The sequence below is a fragment of the Canis lupus genome, chromosome 6 (genome assembly GCF_003254725.2).
Source record: "Canis lupus dingo isolate Sandy chromosome 6, ASM325472v2, whole genome shotgun sequence".
Lineage (NCBI taxonomy): Eukaryota > Metazoa > Chordata > Mammalia > Carnivora > Canidae > Canis > Canis lupus.
The window spans coordinates 11520898-11538617 of NC_064248.1; the positions used below are offsets into that span (position 1 = coordinate 11520898).

Consider the following 17720-nt stretch of genomic DNA (forward strand, 5'->3'; position numbering starts at 1 on the left):
GACCTTGATTGGAATTCTCAACAACCAGAGGGGTTACCTCAGAAAAAAGGCTAGTGTAAGAGATACCTCCGCTCCTGGAAACTGGAAACATTCTACAGGGGAAATACTGTCTCCCCCTACCTACCTGAGCTACAGCAGATGGTCTCAAGCTTGTTTTATTTCAGGTGACAGGGCTAGGGCTCCGTGTTTGAGAAAGGATTATACTAAAAGGACATTGAATATTTCAACTTTCACCATAAGGACACCATTTAAACTGGGTTTCAAGGGGAAGGAAAGGGATATGACAAAAATCAAATTTTGCTGCTGACCGAAATTCTACAGAATGCAGAAATGGTGGCAGCTCACAATCACATCAGCAGGGCTGAGAGCAAGTAGGGAGGAGCTGACTTGTACATAAACAGGCACTTCCACCTGATGATCAGACAGTCTAAGGAGACAGTATCTGGGACAGTAGCCCTTTAGAATGAATGCTGAAGATACATAAAGAATTTTGTTAAATCTTTACATTGTAACCTGACATTTATATAGGATGTATTAATGTTATTGAAAAGGTATCCCAATATTGAATGTCTTTCAAGCACAAGATAAAACATGTTCAAAAATCTCCTCTTATATCAACCAACTTCCCATGAGTTCATCTGATCATACAAACTGAAGCAGGAACTTCATGGCTGCCCTGTTGGCATCCAGACTCAGTGTGAAAGCAATCATTGTAAGACAACTTTTAAAATTAATCTCACTATTTTTATTGTTCTGCTTGTACCTTAACTATGGCATAATGGATTTGCTACTTCAAAAGCTGGTAGAGCCAGTAACCCCAGTGTTATCTGCAGATGGTTTGAGGTACTTTTTATACTTGAAAGCATTTTCTTGTTTTCTACTGTTTGCTCTGAAAACACAGGCTCTAAATGGCCAAGGAAAACACATTTTGTCTCATCATTCAGGAAAACTTCAGGGCATGCGTACAACAGTGTAGACAGGACGAAATGCAAGCAAGACAGTTCCAACTCGAGGCCTGGCCCTTCTGGCAGAGCACTTGGCGGTTCCTCCTCAGAAATCCCCATTTCTAATCTTTTCTGACAGCACAGTAGTCCTAACCCCCAAGGCTCTCCTTTGTGGCACCATCCTCTGTGGCTGTTGATTGCCCTTGGCCCCCCTCCCAGCCAGTCCCTCACACCACAGGACACCCCAGCCAAATACTCTTCTGCAGGAGCACAGAACAGATCCAGAGTCTTGCTCTGAGCCGCAACGGAAGCTGAATTTCTTCTTAATGATTCTTTCAAACATGGAAGCACTTTATTGCCATTGAGGAGCAAGAGGCTGGTCTCACTGAGAGCATTTTTCATTTCCACTGATAACTCCTCATTTTGTGAATTTCCATCCACATCAACCACAGATGTATGCATCCAGGAAGAGGAAGGTATACCTGACGGACAAGGGCTCTCCCCCTGTGCTCTTCCAAGTCCATACAGCAGCCTGTTTGAGTCCTCTCCCACCCCCTTCACCTTCCCGAGGCAAGTGTCCAGAGCCCCGACTCTGTCCCTCATGCTGTGTGTTCTCTGATGTGGAGACTTGACCACACGAGGGTCAGCAGAAGGCCTTCAATGGATCTCAATATGAACCTGGAAGAGATAATCAAATTAAGGTATTATTACGAAGACGGAGTCTTAAAAGAGCGTACACACACCAGGTATTTCCGAACAAATATGAAGATCTCTTTAACAGTTTCTGTTACCAAGGATTCCTACATTTTGACAGAAAACAGATGATAACCTACCAATCAGAGATCACAACAAAAAGAACATACTTAAAAAAAAAAAGTACATTATTAATTCAGCGTTTCCTAAAAATATGAAAAATGAACATTCTTAGGGTTTGTACGTTTCACAGCTATTTAGTTATTTCTGTAGGTTCAATAATCAGGATTGATTGTCCTCTCTTTAATCACGATGTAACTGGATGACTTGATCATGCAGACCAAGGCCCTACCTGATGTGTCCTATTTGAGAATGCTTCTCAGTGACTCAAGCATGACCAGCTACTTTTAAGGAATCAAGGTCAACTTTATTTATGGATCTAATGCCCACAAAGCCCTTCCAGGAAAAACCAGCATGGAGGGTCCTGGCATGTAACACTGCAGCATCAGGGAGGTAAGGAAGATCACTGGCTGCCATATCAGGAACCTCAGCAAATTCTAGAGCCTTGATAAGGGAAGAATTCACCCGAATTTATAGGTATAAGTAAATATGCTAGAGAAAGGTTCTTGGGCTTAGCTCCCCACTCTCAGACTAGCAAATAATAGAGGCTTTTGAAAGCCCAGTCTGAGATTCTACATTGAAAACTTCAGGACAGAAGTTGATTTGTGACTTCAATGGTCATTTAAGAGCAAATTCAAGGTGACCAGATGGTTAACACTCTCACTGTACTTGGAACCCTAATGGGACCAGCCTTTTTCTGTGACCAAGAATAATCTTTCTTTGATATCATTATGTCTCCAGCGGGGAAGATGTGTCAGGAAAGGCTGTGAAAGGGCCCTGAGGTTGACAAACCACAAGTTGATTGGGCATGCTGTCCAGTGAGTCCCTGAGTTACCTAAATTTATGGAGCCTTGACCCTATCTCCAAGCTGCTTTACAACCCTCTGAGTTGTAGGAAATGTGAGAGGAAGGCAAAAGATTTCTCATCCAAAGAAATAAAAATTTTGTCTAGGCAACTGATTATTGCCTGTGATACTGACCAGTTTTATTTTTAGTTTTATTTTTATTGACCAGTTTTATACCCATTTGGCCTTCCTGATTACGTGTGTGCTTGATTTGTCTAAATTCTCCCTTAAACTGATTCTAACATCTCATTAGTTCATTAACTGAGTTTAAAAAAAAAAAAAAAAAAAAAGGGCAGCCCCAGTGGCGCAGAGGTTTAGCACTGCCTGCAGCCCGGGGTGTGATCCTGGAGACCAGGGATCGAGTCCCACATCAGGCTCGCTGCATGGAGCCTGCTTCTCCCTCTGCCTGTGTCTCTGCCTCTCTCTCTCTCTCTCTCTCTCTCTCTCTGTCTCTATGAATAAATAAATAAAATCTTTAAAAAAAAAAAAGAAAAGTTGACCCGTGTCCTTTCAAAAACCAACCAGGGACGTCTGGGTGGCTCAGCGGTTGGGTGCCTGCCTTCAGCCCGGGGCATGAACCTAAAGTCCTGAGATCGAGTCCCACATTGGGCTCCCTGCATGAAGCCTGCTTCTCTCTCTGCCTGTGTCTCTCCCCCTGTCTCTCTCATAAATAAATAAATAAAAATCTTAAATTAAAAAAAAAAAACATAATCCCAGGGCATTAAACATAAAAAATAAAGAAATGCATAAACTCTATTTAATAATTTTTCTAAGAGGCCACCTGAAGGAAGAGCCATCTAACGAAAAAACACAACTCTGCTGGGAGAAAGGGAGGCTGGAAATGTGGGATGTGAGACAGGAGCCTGGGAGCTCATTTCCCAGAGTAATACAAAGACAAAGCCTGAGTGAAGAGTCAGGGAGCAACAAGCATGCAGTTCAGGGACAGAGGAATATGCACAAGGAGAACCAGCTGTAGCTGAGGCCTGGCTGCGGGGACAGAGAGATGGGGGTCAGGAAGCTGCAGTTTCTCTAACTAGGGGAGCTCAGAGACTCCAAGCTAGGTGAGTGTATACGTGTTACATTTTTTAAAAAATTGAGACTACACTCAAAGAGAAAAACAAGAATTACTGGAGGCTGACACAGAAGCAAAGCGAGTGAAGGGATGGGGGGCCAGGAAGCCAACCAGGTCTAATGAGAGGCAGTGGCTGCAGCTTGAGGAGTGTGATGACATCTGCGGCGATGCAGAGCCACCAAGGGGTGTTTGGCCAGGTCTGCCCTTTGGATTAATTACCTGGCTGTAGTGTGGTGGCTAAAAGGAAGCACATTTCCAATGAGGAGGCTATTCCAATGGTACAGGAAAGAAGAGGAGAGACAAAGTATTTTTCCAGTTGGTGGCCAACAGGTTAGAAAGGTGGCTGTCACTTCTGGGTAGCAAAGGCATCATTAACAGAGAACAGAGAGGAGCAGCAGGTCTGGAGGGATGTCAAATGGCTCAGATAGGGACACAGAGGGTTTGGCTGCGGGAACTGGGAATGCATTTTGATTATGAGTAAAGTTGTTAGCTCAAAGAGTGATGTCAGAGTTGGGGACCTAGATTCTGAAGTCACCAGCTTTGGAAAGGTGGATAAAAAGAAGACAGTGGGGTACAGAAGGCCAGGATCTCCAAGATCTAGCGAGGGCTCCCCAACCACCAAGAAGACTCAGAGCACCTCAGGAAACGCCATGTCACAGATGCCAACAGCATTGAGTGCTTCAGAAAGAGGGTGGTTAGATGTGCTTCTTGCACAAACAACTTAGCTCCAGATAAACTCTAAATGATCTTCTAGTCCAGCAGTTGTTAGATGGGGTGACACTACCTCAAGGAGTGAGGGAGAGAATACCAAATCATCTTTGTCTAGTTCATTTTATTTCATTCCTCTTTTAACTTTTTCTGCTTTACAATATATACCTTATTTTGGTGGAGCAAAAGATACAATTTATAAAAACATACATCTCCGTATATCTGTAGGGCATGCTCAAAACTTTTTACCAATAGAAATGTGACCATTACTCTACAGAACTGATAAAAATGTATCTGAACAGTATAAAGCAATACACAGATGTTAGATGCAATTTTATATCTCACAAATATGAGATCTAACTGACATAACATTAGTTTCAGGTGTACAATATAAAGGTTCAATATTTGTATATATTACAAAATGATTACTCACCATAAGTTGACATCCATCACCACACATAATTACAATTTTTTCTTGTGATGAGAACTTTTATGAGGTGCAATCTTATTTTATTAAGTGTGGATTCTGGCTACAATTCAATACAGCTGACCCTTGAACACATGGTTGTGAACTGCACAGGTCCACTTACATGCATGTCTTTTTCAACAAATACAGTACATCCTGTAAAATGTATTTTCTTTCCCTTTTGATAATAACACTTTCTTTTTTCTATATTATTTTTTTCTAAGAATACAGCATATGACACAAAATATATGTTGACTGTTATTGGTAAGTTAGATTTTTGAGGAGTCAAAATTTATTTGTTTATTTATTTTTTAAAGATTTTATTTATTTATTCATAGAGACACATAGAGAGAATGAGAAGCAGAGACACAGGCAGAGGGAGAAGCAGGCTCCATGCAGAGAGCCCGACACGGGACACGATCCAGGGTCTCCAGGATCACGCCCTGGGCTGCAGGCAGCGCTAAAACCGCTGTGCCACCGGGGCTGCCCAGGAGTCAAAATTTATACATGGATTTTCAACTGCACAGGGGTCTGCACTCCTAACACCCACCATTGTTCAAGGATCAAATGTACTTTCAAAGCTTACCAAGTTGGGGTGCCTGGGTGGCTCAGTTAAGCAGCTGCCTTTGGCTCAAGTCATGACCCCAGTGCCCCAGGATAGAGCCCACCAAATCATGCTCCCTGCTCAACAGGGAGTCTGCTTCTCCCTCTGTCCCTCACCCCACTCTTGCTCTTTCATGTGCATGCACTTTCTCTCTCCTCCTCTCTTTCAAATAAGTAAAATCTTCAAAGCTCACGGAGTCAAAAATCTAACCAAATTCTCTAGACAGCTTTTTTTAAGACAGTTTTTTTTTTTTAAAGATTTTATTTATTTATTCATGAGAGACGGGGGTGGGAGGGAGGCAGAGGGAAAGACACAGGCATTTCCTTCCATGCAGGAAGCCTGATGCGGGACTCGATCCCGGGACTCCAGGATCATGCCCTAAACCGCTGAGCCATCCAGGGATCCCCTAGATAGTTCTTTCAAGTTAACTTTCCAAAGCACATTCTTTCAAACCTTCTATTTATTTTACCAACTTGAAATGCAGTAAGAATGAACATTTTCCTGAAATGGGAGCATTTTCATATATATATATGTGTGTGTGTATATCTATATATGTATGTATATATATATGTGATATATATGTGTATATATACATACATACATATACATATATATATACACGTATATCAATCCCAAGTCTCTGAGACTTAAGGCAAATGCTTAAGCAACTGAGCCACCCAGGAGCCTCTCAAATATGTTTTTAATACATATTAACATAGTTTTTTAAAAAAAACGTTTTTTAAGATTTTATTTATTTATTCATGAGAAACACACACAGAGAGAGGCAGAGACATAGGCAGAGAGCGAAGCAGGCTCAATGAAGGGAGCCCGATGTGGGACTCAACCCCGGGATCAGGCCCTGGGCTGAAGGCAGCGCTAAACCACTGAGCCACCGGGCTGCCCAGTTTTTTTTTTTTTTTAATTATTATGAGAAACATGTCATTTAATAGGGGCCAACTCTCAAGAAAATTAGTTTCTAATCACTTTTAGTACATCCTTGTATAAAAACTTAGAGCAGTTCAGAAAGATGAAGAATTTCCAGAATTGTGTTAAAATTTAAGCTAAGCTACCACTAATATAATCATGTATTTAGTAATGTTAGAATACATTGTCCTGAAGATCTAGTTCTTTAGTAAATTCAGTAATAAACTGTGTATTTAATCTCTTGACAAAAATACTTTAGGTCAGTGAAAACATTTTGGCTCTGATCCCTCAACCAGTTAACGAAAACTTTTTTTTTTTTTAATTTTTATTTATTTATGATAGTCACAGAGAGAGAGAGGCGCAGAGACACAGGCAGAGGGAGAAGCAGGCTCCATGCACCGGGAGCCCGATGTGGGATTCGATCCCAGGTCTCCAGGATCGCGCCCTGGGCCAAAGGCAGGCGCCAAACCGCTGCGCCACCCAGGGATCCCAGTTAACGAAAACTTCTAATACTAGACATATACATTATTTTTTGAGAGCCAGCAATAACTTTCAAATAATTTCTAAACAAGCGAAATATTTTTTATTGAAGTATAGCTGACAATATTTCAAGTGTACAACAAAATGATTCAACCCTATAAATTATGCTCTGCTCCCCGCAAGCGTAGCTACCATCTGTCACCATACGACACTATTATGATACCATCGACTGTATTCTTCATGCTGTCCCTTCCATGCCTTTGACTTATCATTCCATAACTGAAAGCCTATATACCCTTCCACTCTCCTACACCCGTTTTTCCCATCCTCCCACCAACCACCTCTGGCACCCATCAGTCTATTCTCCGTATTTTTGGGTTTCTTTTTTGGTTTGTTCATCTGTTTTGGTTTTTAGATTCCACACTTAAGTGAAATCATATGGTATTTGTCTTTGTGAAATATTTTTATAACTCTTCCCACTCTAATACATATATAGGTACATTACATTGTACCCAATACACATAATTATATCATTAACTGTCCTTGGCCCTAGAAATCTCATCTTCTGCGCAACCCCCTCCTCGCCCCGTGTTAAGTCTACAAAATAAGCAACATAAACTCTGGCAAATAAACTTATCCACTGACACTGAACCAACAGAGTGAAGGAAGGAGTCTGTTTTGAAGTTCAAGAGTATCATCCAGGAAAAAAAAAAAAAGTGTAGTACTGGGAGTAAATTCCTGAATATACTCCCTCACCCCACATCCCCCACCCCCCAAAAAAGATGACAAAGGTTGAAAATGGAACCACAAGACCAGAGGGGTGATGTGCAGAGGGAAACAAGATTATCTAGGTGTGTCCATGATTTCTAGTGCAGATATGAAAAATCATCCTCCACAAAAATCCCTGCCTGCTGGAGGCAGCTGACCTGCTGCATAACAATAGGCCTGACCCAATTAGGCAGCTGCTGCCCTCTTGGACTGCTGTCATCCTACCTTCTCTAACCTGAGCTATTAATGGCCTCAGGGACCTGACAGTCTGGATACCACTGCTCTCTAAACTAAAAATATCCTGGCCTCTATGCTTCTGAAAGCCAGCTGGCAAGGCTATTCCCAAAGGGGGCTGGGAAGACAACACAGCTCAAAGAGCAGGGTCAGAACAATGGGCTTGCTGTGGAGTCTCACCTTACAATGGCTCACAAACATGCTCCAGGCCCATCCCAGCCTCTCTTGGCTTCCAGAGCTTCCAGGCATGAACATCAGTATTTAACATCTCTGTGCTCATGACTAAAGCAATCGGACTGAGGAGATGGCCCACATTCCTCAAATTACTACCAGCATAGGGATGCCTGGTTGGCACAGTCTGTCGAGCACACAACTCTTGATCTCAGGGTCGTGAGTTCAAGCTCCATGTTGAGTGTAGACATTACTTAAGGAAATAGAAAATTAAAAAAAAAAAAAAAAAAACTGTAAAAGGGGTGCCTGGATGGCTCAGTGGCTAAGTATCTGCTTTTGGCTCAAGTCGTGATCCTGGGGTCCTGGAATTGAGTCCCATATGAGGCTCCCTGTGAGGAGCCTGCTTCTCCCTCTGCCTATGTCTCTGCCTCTCTCTGTGTGTCTCTCATGAATAAATAAAATCTAAAAAAACAAAGAAAAAAAAAAACAAACAAAAAACCTGTAAAAAAAGATATGGTGCTCCCCAGCTCAGAGGATGAGAAAGAGGAACAACTCATCATCTCCAGATTAAGCTGAATCATAACCACAGGAAACACTAATAGTACAGAGTTCCTGTTACTAATCTTTCAGTACATCCAAATCGTATCTGCCCTTAAAAAGCCAGTCATGCAGCTCTGGCTAGGCACCACCCGGTTTCCTCCTTCTTTTAACCTGACAGCCAAAGGTGAGCTCAGACATTGGGGGCCTCAGGCAATTCTCTGTCCTCTGCATGCTGTGAGGGTGTGAAAGCGCCTAGCATCTTCTCTGATAGGCCATAAACAGCAACTATCATTGTCAAGAGTGCTTTAGGGAATGAACAACAAAATGCAGGCTGAGGGGTTCTATAAAGCAGAAGACATGGGAGTGACCACTGGGTGGTAACATGGACGTGACTTCAATGCAGACCGTGGGTTTCCATGGAGGGGTAGAAGCCAAGGCCCAGGGGGCAGTAGCCTACCAGTGAATGGGGAGCACCCAGAGGTAGGTATCTCCTGCATCATTGGAGAAAACACATGGTACAAGAACCCCAGTGGAGGGCAAATTGGGCTTTTAAATTAAAAATTTACAAATGCAAATAACCTTTCCTTCGGGATTTTATGCCTATGATTTTCTGCTACAGATTCAATCAGCAAGTGTTCATTGAGCTCCTGCCCTGGGCCAGGCACTATTCTAGGCACTGGTGTTAGGACAAACAGGGCTCTTCTTCTTGAAGCTTACTTTCTAGTTAACATACACTCAAGGACTAGCTATTCACACAGTTTTCATGGCAGCGCAACTTATAGAAAATTTAGGGATCCTTGGGTGGCGCAGCGGTTTGGCGCCTGCCTTTGGCCCAGGGCGTGATCCTGGAGACCCAGGATCGAATCCCGGTGCATGGAGCCTGCTTCTCCCTCTGCCTATGTCTCTGCCTCTCTCTCTCTATCATAAATAAATCTATAAAAAAAGAAAATTTATAGAAAATTTATATTAATATATATATTATCTACATATGTGTCTGTGTGTATATGTTGTTTTATATATTATAGAAAATTTATATTAATATATATATTATCTACATATATATGTGTGTCTGTGTGTGTCTGTATATGTTGTTTTTACCAAGATAAAATAAGGTTTAATTCCTCATAGCCTATGAGTTGGGAAGGCCTTCTAACTAGGACAAACTCAAAAATCAGAAAAGATTATTACATTTGACCACATAAAAATAAACTTTGGGGGTGCCTGGCTGGCTCAGTCAGTAGAGTATGTCACTCTTGATCTCAAGGTTGAGAGTTCAAGTCCCATATGGGGTGTAGAGAGAGAAAGAAAGAAAGATAAAAAAAAAAAAAAAGTAAACTTCAGTATGTCAACTAACTATACCCATAATCAAAGTCAAAACATAATAACTAAACAAAAAACCAAACTTTTTAAACTCTAACAGATACAAGGCTCTAAGAAATTAAGACAACAGAAAAAAGGGCAAAAAACAAGGGTAGTTCACAAAAAAAGAAATGTGACAAGTCTTTCTGTGACACTATGTCCTTTAAGGAAGGCGTGTTGGCTCAAACACCAGAATACAGCCATATCCCAACCACTCCCGGTATCACCCCTGCTGCCACCTTGATCAGGAGCCACCACGATTTCCCTCCCTCCTGAATTCCTGAGTATCTCCCTGCTTCTCCCCTCAATTCTGAAGTGAAGAAAGAGTAATCCTATTGAAATGGTGAAACACAGGATTACCCTAGGAGCCAGCAATTCCACTCCTAGGTAATATCTAAGAGAAATGAAAACATGCTCAAACACGAACCCTATATGTGAATGTTCCTGGCAGCATTACTCATAGTAGCCAAAAAGTGAGAACAGCCTGAATGTCCAATTGACAGATATAAAAGAAGAGGCTAAGGAAGTGTCACAGATTGGAGATGTGTCATCTAGTAGTGCCAGGTCCTGAAAGAGAAAAATCACAGTGGGAAAAACCGGTGAAATCCAAATGTATGGGACTGATGCTCATCTCTTAGTTTTCAGCTATGCTATGGTATAGTTAGCCTCTAACAGAAGGCAGGTGAAGGGTCTATGGGAACTCTCTGTACAATTTTTGCAACTTTTCTCTAAGTTGAATCATTTCAAAGTAAAAGTAACAACAAAAAAGTAACAACAGGGATCCCTGGGTGGCGCAGCGGTTTGGCGCCTGCCTTTGGCCCAGGGCGCGATCCTGGAGACCCGGGATCGAATCCCACATCGGGCTCCCGGTGCATGGAGCCTGCTTCTCCCTCTGCCTGTGTCTCCGCCTCTCTCTCTCTCTAACTATCATAAATTAAAAAAAAAAAAAAAAATTAAAAAAAAAAAAAGTAACAACAAAAAAGTAATCCATTCTGGCTGAGATTTAAAAAAAAAGAAATGCAGTGTGGGGTGAGGAGATGAAGATGGTGTAGGCTTGAGGAAATAGATAAAGCAAGATTAACAAAGAGTTGATCCTTACTGAAAAGGGGTGATGGAGACATAGATGTGTATGTATATATGTGTGTGTGTATGAGTTTATTATACTACTCTATTTTGGGGTACATTTGAATATTCCAACAAAGCTTTTTAAAAAAATAATCCTTTAAAAAAGTAAATCACATTAAGTTCCATCTTATTTTTTTTAAAAAGACTTTATTTATTTATTAATGAGACACAGAGAGAGGGGCAGAGACACAGGCAGAGGGAGAAGCAGGCTCCATGCATGTAGCCCGACGTGGGACTCGATCCCGGGTCTCCAGGATCAGGCCTTGGGCCAAAGGTGGTGCTAAACCATTGAGCCACCTGGGCTGCCCCTAAGTCCCATCTTAGTGAAATATTTCCCACTTTACTCAAGAGTACAAGCCAAAGTCCTTATGAAGGTAGGAGCCACCATCCCGTGTTTCCCCTGTCCCCCAGTTGGTTACTGTGATCATGTAAGAACAGACACTCAGTGGGGGGCGATTGGCTGGCTCAGTTAGGAGAGCTTGTGACTTTTCCCCTTAAAGATGTATTTTTTAAAATATTTTATTTATTTATTTGAGACACACACAGAGAGAGAGAGGCAGAGACAGAAGCAGGCTCCGTGCAGGGAGCCTGATACGGGACTCGATCCCAGGGATCCCAGCCAAGCCCACGCCTTGGGCTGAAGGTAGGCACTAAATCGCTGAGGCACCTAGGCATCCCCCTCCAAAGATTTATTTTTGAGAGAGGAGGAGCACTCACAAGCCTATGAATGGAGGGAGAGGGAGAGAGAGAATCTCAAACAGACGCTGCACTTTTCCACGTGAAAGCAATTAATTTTTATTGGCCCTTACAAAATCATCAGAAGGTGCTATGGTCTGAATGTGTGTCCCCCCAAAATTCATATGCTGAAACCCTAACCTAAATATGGTGGTCTTAGGAGGTTGAAGCCTCTGGGAAGTGTGTAGGTCTTGAGAGTAGAGCCTTCATAAATGGGATTAGTGTTCTTAAAAAGTGGCCCCACAGAAATCCCAAGCCTCTTCGACTATGAGAGGACAAGCAAGAAGGCACCAGCTAGGAATCAGAACTCTCACAAGGGCTTGGCTCTGCTGGTGTCTTGATCTTGGACTTCCCGGCCTCCAGAACTATAAGAAATAAATGTGCGTTGTTTATAAGCTGCCCTGTCTGTGGAGGTAAAGAACCACTGGCCCTTCTCTACAGATCATTTGAGAAGCAAGGCCTACGCTCTCTCCTGACTCAGCAGCACTCTCCCTGGGTACCAACAAACACATTTATGAAAAAATAGTTTTTAACCTTTTCTTCACTTTATATATGGTTGGTATCTTTTAACATTAGTACATAGAGATCTAACATGCACACTTTAATATCTGCTTGGCACACTATAGGACTTTTTGTAAGACTTGAAACAACCTGGGACGCCTGGGTGGCTCAGCGGTTAAGCATCTTGCCTTCGTCGGCTCAGGGCGTGATCCTGGAGTCCTGGGATCAAGTCTTGCATCAGGCTCCCTGCATGGAGCCTGCTTCTCCCTCTGCCTATGTCTCTGCCTCTGTGTCTCTCATGAATAAATAAAATCTTTTTTTAAAAAAAAGGCTTAAAACAACCTGATTCATGGATACAGGTGTTCACTGTACAATAACATTTTATACAGGTTGAAAATTTTTCAAAGTTTATTAAAAAAAAAACCATGATGAAAGCATTCACTTGAATGTAAAGATTCTATAGTATTGTTATATTTCCTGAATGTTTGGTATTTACCATCTCAAAGTATAGTTGTTCCCTATACAATTGTTCCTATAGAACAAATTCCTGAGCTGATGCTTTTGGCTTGACTAAGATTTCACAAAGCTTATAAGCTTTTACATTATCTTAATGATCTATAATTTCCCCCAATCGAGCAACAGAATAACACACATCTCAAGCTTCATGTGACCCTGCAACTAGGATCTTGGGATCTTTACTACTTTTTGAAATTGTTTGGATATAAGATCATGTAATCAGAGTCAAAGCCAAAGTTCTTCCAATGCTCCTTACCCCCCAGTTCAAATCTCCAGCCACCTTCTTCATGGACCAGCCTCCTGCTGTTCTGGAAAATACCAGGCTTGCACCAGCTATACAGGGCCTTCTCTGCACAGAACAAGATACTCTTCTTACCCAAACATCTCCCCATCTCCAAGGCTAAAGCCCTCACCACTAAGGTTTTGTTCAAATGCCACCTAATTAATGAAGCCCTTCTGCTCTATTTAGAATGGCAACCAGCTCTCCCTACCTACACTACTGAACTCTTTACCCAATTAGAATGAACGAATATAGATTTTCAAGTGATAGGCAAACACGATAAAACAGGGAGCTGTGAATTTAAAAAGTCTATCAGAAATGACACTATGATAGAGCAGTCAGAGGCGAGGAAAAGAGGGGTCACAGGGAGGGAGGAACCAAAGGAAGCTTCCTGGGCCTAGTCAGCACAGACCATCTATCCCAAGGAAGACACTGCTCAGTGTGACAACATCTACCTTCACCATGTCTTTTCTCTGACTTTTTTGAGGCCTTCTCTCTTTTTTTTTCCCTTGGGGGTGGGGTGGGCAGAGGGAGAGAGGCTCCATGCCCAGTGCAGGGCTCAATCTCACCATTCTGAGATCATGACATCAGCTGAAATCAAGAGTCCAGATGCTTAACCGACTGAGCCACCCAGGCTCCCTGAGGTCTTCTCTTTTAATTTTAAGAATCAAGGTGAACTGGGCCTAAGATACTTGATTCTTCTCACAGGCGGCATAACGGAAAAATTGGAAGCATAAATGGTTATATAGGTTCTCAGTATAATCTATCATCTTGCCTTTACTAATTTTAATTTAGTATTTCTTACAGATTCTCATTTTTCTACTCCTGTGTTTCAGATTCTGTATAAGTAGGATGCTAAGGACTCCAGTAGATTAAGGCTTGCTTGTGAACAATATATTTTTTTAAAGATTTTATTTATTTATTCATGAGAGACACACACAGAGAGAGGCACAGACACAGGCAGAGGGAGAAGTAGGCTTCATGCAGGAAGACTGACGTGGACTTGATCCCGAGACTCCAGGATCACGCCCTGGGCCAAAGGCAGGCACTAAACCACTGAGTCACCCAGGGATCCCCAAAACAACTTTTTTCTTAAGCTTGCAAACTATATTTTAAAATCAGAGGGTAGCCCAGGTGGCCTAGGATCGAGTCCCGCGTTGGGCTCCCTGGGTGGAGCCTGCTTCTCCCTTTGCCTGTGTCTCTGCCTCTGTGTGTGTGTCTCTCATGAATAAATAAAATCTTAAAAAAAAATAAAATAAAATCATAAAGCTCCTCAGTTTACAAAGCCCTTTTGCATCTATTTTCTCATGTAATCATCTTGCATATTAAAGAGGTATCAACCTCCTGGAAAGGTCTCACTGCCCTACAAATGATGCAGGGCCCTAAGCAAACATGTGGGCCAAAGCATCCTTTACTATGGCACCCGTCACGAAGAGGGTAGGGACAGTGTGCTGAGTAAAAAAGGCGGCGACCCATAGCTGTCCTCTCTCTCAGATTCTATTTCCCGCAGCACTTCCCTTTACAAGAGGCCAGAGTAATTAAACCCTTAAGTCAGGTTAATTTAATTAGTGATTTTCCACAAATGAACAGAAACTCTAAACCTGCAGGGGCATTTAAAGTAGATTAACTATCCTAGTAAAGAAGAGAGAGACCCTGCTCCCATACGCTCCCCATCAGCACGTGAAATGACTGCCACCACACCTGATTAAGCCTGAGATCGAACCTAAAATACTCACACAGGTCTTAGCTCGCCCCCAACGTACTGGGTGGCCACTTTGTGACTCCCTTGCCCCCATCTCACCCCTGAACTGAATGACAAGCCCACACTCCACTCCTACAGTTCAGCTCTTGGGCTTCTCTACAGCTGCACCTGGACTATTCATGCCGTGTCATCCACCACGGTGTTTTGGGCTTGGTATGTACCGAGCCCTTCTGACTGCCCAAACCACTCCAAATAGAGCTAGTCTGTCTCCTCCTAAATACATCTAATCTCAATCATTACAGTACAGATTCCTTGTAATAAAATTTGTACTTAAACAACAGTTCCTGAGATTCTCAAACAACTACAAACAATTGTGAGATTTGGAAACCCTAAGCATATTAGAAATGGAGTCCTTTATTCCTTATTGCTTAGTACAAGCAAGCCTTCAGTACTCTCGAAATGAGAGGAAGCGCAAGATCATATAGATATTTTGATCATGCAAGGCCTCTCTGAAATCAGAAATGAAGTGCGACTGTACCAGCATTCAAAGATTCAAAGAAAGAACAGCCTGTGCAAATGCCCAGGGGCAAAAAGGGGCTTGGTGTGTGCAGACAGTAGTAAAGAAACTGAAAGAACAGTAAACAAGACGCAACTCAAGGAAGTTAGAGGTAGGCAAAAGCCAGATCTGCCGAATAAAAATGTGAATTGCATTCTATGTGCAATGAGGAGCAGTTTTACTCTCTTGTTTTATGGGAAATGACACCTATGTAAAAAAAACAAAAAACAAAAAACAAACAAAAAAACTACTGCCCAGTGCAAAATAGATGATCCAGGTGAGTGGTCATGGTAGTTTGGAGGAGAGGGTAGTCATACACAGTTAAGCGAACACGTGACAGAAGTGATTTCTTTAATGGTACAAAATGTGGTATCTTTTTTTTCAAAACGTGATAATTCTTAACAACATTACGTACTAGGTTACCTCTTATAGTTCTTGTAATTCAACATGTGACTGCAAAACATTAACGCAATTCTAAACACATCGTTCCAAAGTAGGAGCTGGGGGGAGGGAGGAGGTGCGGGGAGGGAGTGTATCAAATATAGCCTGCTAACATGTTGTTTTGGCCAAGTTTACTTTTTTAGAATTTGAGTTAATTTGTTATCTAAAAATCAGTATTTCCAATTTCTCTTCAAAATCACTGTATCTGGCAAACGACCATTGGCTAGTGGCAACTGGCTAGAGCACAGGCTTTCTGGTTTACCCCAACCCCCACATCCTGTACCCTTTACTCATTCATATCACCTGCTGGAAAGATATTTCCGTTTTCCACTCTTCCAGTCTGGTACCGTAACTTAGGTGTGCCACAGGCCCTTGTTCATGTAAAAACATCCCAATTCGGATCTTGACATAGGCAGGTTCATCTCATCTTGCCTTAACACACAATATTGATCACTAATTGGTTTTAAGTAGCCTGCCATCACCAGTGATAGGCACTAAAATGTTAAGGTCCAGGCAGCGACAATTCCATTCTGATACAACCAAACCAGAGAGGACCAAAAAACGACAACACCTGCATGGTCTCAACATGCCTGATCCTACCAGTCAGACTTTCTCATTTTGCACACCAGGGAGCAACACAAGTACTGTCAGACTGCAAGCTCCAGAAGGTCAGGAACCTGTCCCTCCTCCATCAAAGCCTATGCCAGGCGCTCCAAAATGTGTAAATGTAATCCAAGAGGAGCTCAGCATCTGGCCATCTATGACACACTTGTAAAGGAAAATTCTCAATCTGACGACTTTTCATCCCACTAGAAAGGGGCATCTGTAATTCAAGGGATGCAGAAATGTCACTTACAGTGATCTCCAGGGTGCTGGGTGTGTGAGCGCCTACTATTCCACGCCTGAACAGTGTCGACGCTCTGAAACCTCTTGCGTCTCTACCTCGTCCACTTCATTTTCCCCTCTTCACCCTCACCCCACTTTCACTCCGACCAGAATAAATAAGACACCTCTATCAAAACACTGACCCGTTTTAAGTTTCCAAAATAATTATTTGAACATTTGTAAAGTTCGGGAACTAGCAAAGTCAACCAAAACCCAACCATTTATAACGGGGGGCGGGGCGCGCGCAAAATTTCCTCTTCACGGCCTTTCCAGCGGTGCCAGCATCCACCATCCCCGGGGACGCCCCCTCACCCCCACGCCCCAGCTGGAGGCCCTCGGCCCCGGGTCAAGCCGCTCCACCCCGCCCCCAGTCTCGTTTGCAGAACGGAGACAACAATAACCTCAGCGGGTTTTCCTCCCGTGGGGCTGCAGGAAACATGCTCGTCGCCTGGCATACACTGAGCGTCCAGCTGGGCAGCTCCTGTCAGCATCTTTGCCGTCCCGGGGCGGGGTGGGCCGGGCCGCGCTGGGCTGACAGGCGCTCCGGGAAGGTCACTCACCTGCAGGCGGACGTTGAGCATCATCGAAGCCACGATGTAAAGGTACGGGAAGTTGATGCGCAGCCGCCAGGCCAGGTCGAAGAAGATGAGCAGCGTGCGAGTCAGCCCCTTGCAGAAGACCCCATAGGAGCGGGCGGCGGCCGAGCGCGAAAGGCGGACAGCCAGGCCGGACAGAGCCGCCGCCATATAGACCGGCGCCCGCCGCCCGCCCGCCGCGCACCGACCGGCCGCGGACCCCGGCCGCCCGGCGCTCAGAAGCCCGCCCCCGCCCCTCGGCGCCGCGTCGCCCCCGGGCCTCCGCCCCGGCCGCTGGGCCGCGCTCCGCGCGCTGAGGGAGCTAGGGAGGCGGCGGCTGCGAGGCCGGGGGCGGGCGGGCCGGCATGTGGGGAGGAGAGTCGTCGCGTCACACTAGAGGATGCGCCTCCGCGAGCCGCCGCCTGGTCCCAGCCCGGCCGCGCGGCCTGACGTCACAATGCCCGCGCCGCGCCTGCG

At 43.7% G+C, this 17720-nt stretch overlaps 1 protein-coding gene across 1 annotated transcript; it reads right to left on the reverse strand.

Annotated features, from left to right (window-relative positions):
• Positions 1–722: 722 nt before the first annotated feature.
• LOC125755244 (small integral membrane protein 10-like protein 2A) lies at positions 723–17509 on the reverse strand. Its single transcript, XM_049111154.1, has 2 exons — positions 17229–17509; positions 723–1622 (listed from the first exon to the last, which is right to left on the reverse strand). The coding sequence occupies exons 1-2, from the start codon at positions 17412–17414 to the stop codon at positions 1602–1604; spliced, it is 207 nt and encodes a 68-aa protein (XP_048967111.1). The 5' UTR covers positions 17415–17509; the 3' UTR covers positions 723–1601.
• Between the last annotated feature and the right edge of the window lie 211 nt (positions 17510–17720).